At 57.4% G+C, this 4,261-nt stretch overlaps 1 protein-coding gene across 1 annotated transcript in view; it reads left to right on the plus strand.

Moving 5' to 3' along the window:
* The window catches only part of FRMD6 (FERM domain containing 6), a 19,461-nt gene extending 15,209 nt beyond the window's left edge, over positions 1-4,252 (plus strand). Inside the window, 5 exon segments of the mRNA XM_017825529.1 lie at positions 277-613; positions 1,870-2,205; positions 2,305-2,430; positions 3,126-3,217; positions 3,325-4,252. Of these exon segments, the coding sequence (XP_017681018.1) occupies positions 277-613; positions 1,870-2,205; positions 2,305-2,430; positions 3,126-3,217; positions 3,325-3,609 (1,176 nt within the window). The 3' untranslated portion in view covers positions 3,610-4,252.
* Positions 4,253-4,261: the final 9 nt, after the last annotated feature.

Genomic DNA, 4,261 nt, shown 5'->3' on the forward strand with positions numbered 1-4,261 from the left:
CAGAGATCTTCCCGTAGTCATCCCAGTCACCATTATATGATTAATATGCCAAATTAATAATATAATCATACTGTGAGGGTGGGAAGGCCCTGGCACAGGTTGCCCAGAGAAGCTGTGGCTGCCCCTGGATCCCTGGAAGTGTTTCAGGCCAGGTTGGGCAGGGCTTGGAGCAACCTGGGCTAGCGGAAGGTGTCCCTGCCTATGGCAGGGGGGGAAATGAGATGGGTTTGAAGATCCTTTCCAGCCCCAACCACTCTGTGATTCCATGATCCCCAGGCAGAGCATCTCCTGGGCTCTGATTTGGGCGTGGGGCGCAGTTGCCCAGACCTCAAGCGGGTTGATTACAACCCGTAGGTTAACCATGGGCTGCAGCAGGACTGGGGGGAGAAACGGAGTGTTTTCCCTCTTCAGGGCTGATCTCTCCCTTCTCCCACACAGGGCAAGAAGTTTGAGATCCTGCCTGACGGGCTGCCCTCTGCCAGGAAGCTCATTTACTACACGGGGTGCCCGCTGCGCTCCCGGCACCTGCTGCAGCTGCTGAGCAGCAGCCACCGGCTCTACATGAACCTGCAGCCCGTCCTGCGCCAGGTCCGGCGCCTGGAGGAGAACGAGGGTAGGTCCCCCTGGTGACAGGCTCCCAAATCCCATCGGTGACAGACTCCCAAATCCCACCGGTGACAGACTCCCAAATCCCACCGGTGACAGACTCTCAAATCCCACCGGTGACAGACTCCTGCCTGGCATTTCTGCCCCTAGGAGTGCCTGGTGTGCCAGCCCCGTGGCTGGGAGCGTGTCGGGGGGTGGCTGTCCCCACGTCCCCCCGGACTGTGCATCCTACGCCCCATCCCTGCCCAACAGGATAATCTCCTGGCTGGGCTGGGTGTCCACGTTCCCACTAGATACTGAGGGGTACAAGTGCTGCTAAGGGATACTAAAGGATACGAGATCGAAGTCCTGCTGCCATCCCTGATGGCCCAGTTCCTCCCAGTGCCCCCATGCAGCATTTCCCAGTACCCCTCATCCCATCTCCAAACTCAGAAATCCTTGTGAAAGCATCAGATCTTCTTCCTCCTCTTTCCTCTCCTCATCTTCCTTTCTCTTCCTCATCTTCCTTTTCCCCCTCCTCCTCCTTATTTGTTCTCCTTGTCCTACTCTTCTTTCTTCTCTTCATCCTCCACATCTTCTTCCTTCTCATCTTATTCCTCGTCCTCATCTTCATCCTTCTCTTCTTTTGTTTTTCTCCTCCTCCTCTTCTACCTCTACTTCCTTTTTCTCTTCCTCCTCTTCCTTTTTCTCTTCCTCCTTCTCTTCTTCCTCTTCCTCCTCCTCTTCCTCTTCCTGCTTCTTTTCTTACTCTTTCTTCTCTTTCCCCTTCTCATCTTCCTTTGTCTTCCTCATCTCCCTCTTTCCCCTCCTCTTCTTCCTCTTTTTTCTTCTCATCTTATTCTTCCTCCTCATCCTCCTCATCTGCTTTCTTCTCCACCTACTCCTCAGCTTCTTCTTCCTCCTTGTCCTCCTCATCTTCTTCCTTCTCCTCATCTTCATCTTCCTCCTCTCTTTTTTCCTCCTCTTCCTGCATCTCCTAATTTTCTTTCTTCTTCTCCTCCTCTTCCTCAACTCTTATTCCTCCTCCTCCTCCTCCCCCTTTGAGGGGCAGCCCAGCACAGAGCACAGCAAGTTTGAGGCCCCCATCCCACCATCCCTGAATGCCACCAGGGCAGGGCTGGCTCCAGGTGTGTCCCCATGCCGGGCTCGGGTGGCAGTTCCCCCGGGTGCCCCTGTGTGCCAGGGTGGTCCGTGCCCTTCCAGGGAATCCAGTGAGCCCCGGGGGGTCGGGATGCAGGCTGCTGATGTTGTTCTACCCTGCAGAGAAGAAGCAATACCGGGAATCCTACATCAGCGACACCCTGGACCTGGACATGGAGCAGCTGGAGAAGCGCTCGCGCGCCAGCGGCAGCAGCGCCGGCAGCATCCGGCACAAGCGGCTCTCCCGGCATTCCACCGCCAGCCACAGCAGCTCCCACACCTCCGGCATCGAGGCCGACCCCAAACCCAGGGAGATGGGGCCCGACGACGGCTTCTCCGGCGCCGGCGCCCACCGCAAGCTGAAGACCTGCAGCTCCATGACCAGCCACGGCAGCTCCCACACCTCCGGCGTGGAGAGTGGCGGGAAGGACCGGCTGGAGGAGGACTCCCAGGATGATGGTGAGACACCGGTTTGGGCTTTCCAGCGTGAGTCCCAGCGGGTGATCGGGGTGTGAGGAGTCACGTCAGCGGCTCGTCCCACCTTCTTGTCTCCGGCAGAAATCGAGATGCTGGTGGATGACCCCCGGGAGCTGGAGCAGGCTGGAGACATGGAGGTGAGCCCCGACATGTGCGTCTACATCACGGAGGACATGCTGCTGTCCCGCAAGTTCAACGGGCACTCGGGTAAGGCGGTGGCCGCTTTCACTTCCAATTCCCCAGCCCAAGTCATACCTTTGGGGCTTGGAACGAGAGGGTGTTTAAGGTCCCTTCCAACCCAGGTCATTCTCTGATTCTTTGGTGTTCAGCAGAGTGGCGTTAGCCCAAAGTGTCCATTTGGGACACCGGGAAAAGCTGTTTGGCCAAGTGGGTTGAAGGAGAGATGGGGTAAAAAAAAAGAGGAGACTGCCTCAAGTTTTGCCAGGGGGTGTTTAGGCTGATATTAGGGAAAATTTCTACATGGAAAGGGTGGTCCATCCCCAGCACAGCTGCCCAGGGAAGTGGTAAAGTTCCTATCCCTGCAGGGATTTAAAAGGATGTGGCACTTGGAGACATGGGTTAGTGGTGGCCTTGGCAGTGCTGGAGGAATGGTTGGACTCAATGATCTTCTCTGGAGCTGTGCCTGCACCCAGGGAGTCACCCACATTTCCAGCTCTGTGCTGGAAGGTTTCTGAGGTACCAGGCTCACTGGGGATGGCTTTGGATGCAGTTCTGGGGGCAAATTTGGGATGCTTTGTAGCTAGTGGCACCCCGTTGAGCAGAGGGTGCCTTGTGCCCCAAAGCAGGGACAAGCCCCAGGGGCAGCAGGGTTGGATCCCAAGAGAGCTGAGACACCTCAAAATTAACCTTCGCACCCTCCTCTTCCTCCCTTCTCCACGCAGGGCTTATCGTGAAGGAGATCAGCTCCTCCACCTCCAGCTCCTCGGAGACGGTGGTGAAGCTGCGGGGGCAGAGCACCGACTCCCTGCCCCAGGTGCGCGGCCCTGGGGGGGTGGTTCGGGGTGGTTCGGCGGGGCTGCCATTTTTCAGGATTCCCTTGGCTTCCCGGAGGGTCCTGAAGCCTCTTTGCTTTTTCCCCAGACGTCGTGCAGGAAATCGAAGACGTCGACGGACCGGCACAGCCTGAGCCTGGACGACATCCGGCTCTACCAGAAGGACTTCCTCCAGCTGGCCAACCTGTGCCAGGACACGGCGCAGAGCTACACCTTCGGCTGTGCCCACGGGCTGGACGAGGACGGGCTCTACTGCAACGGCTGCCTGGCCCAGCAGTGCATCAACATCCAGGAGACCTTCCCCGTCAAAAGAACCAGCAAATACTTCTCCTTGGACCTCACCCACGACGAAGTCCCCGAGTTCGTGGTCTGAGCGCCTCGGAGGGAGGGGGCAGGACCGGCTGCCCGCCCTCGGGGGTGGGGGAGGATGGGGCTCCCTGCCCTGCATGGGGGGTGTCCACAGCACCTTCCCCCCACCCTGCCCCGCTCCCTGTTCCCGTGGGAACCGCGGCACCAGGAGGATTGTCCCGATGGGGATCCCCAGGCACGGCGGATCGACTCCGGATGAGTTTGTGCCAAACACAAGTTGTCTTATTTCGACTGGGAGAAGCACAGCTCGCCTGACCAGCAGAAGCCCACCCGTGTTTTCTCGTTGTGGCCTCTTCCCCTCCTTGCCCCCCCGCCCCGTCCGGCGGCGGCTCCGCGTTGGCAGCTGGAGAGAAAGTGCCAGACTGTTGAGTTCAAGTCAAGCCAAAGAAATGTAAATAACCCTAAAGGCCAGTATGGGAAGGGAGAATTAAGCAATAATGATGTTCCGTGGAGGAAGGCACGGCTGGGGCAGAGCATCATCCCGGTTCTTCCAAAAACACGTGCTGGGGGTCAGGCCAGAGCGGTTCCCAGCGAGGTGGATGGTGGCTGGGAGTTGGCAGAGCCATTTGCAACTTGTTTTAATCTTTTTCTTTAAAAAAATTTTTTTTTTTTGAGAGCAAAACCCCAAAACCAAAAAAAAAAAAAAACAACAACAA

The sequence above is a fragment of the Lepidothrix coronata genome, unplaced genomic scaffold, assembly GCF_001604755.1.
Source record: "Lepidothrix coronata isolate B3197 unplaced genomic scaffold, Lepidothrix_coronata-1.0 Scaffold119, whole genome shotgun sequence".
NCBI classification, from domain to species: Eukaryota; Metazoa; Chordata; class Aves; order Passeriformes; family Pipridae; genus Lepidothrix; species Lepidothrix coronata.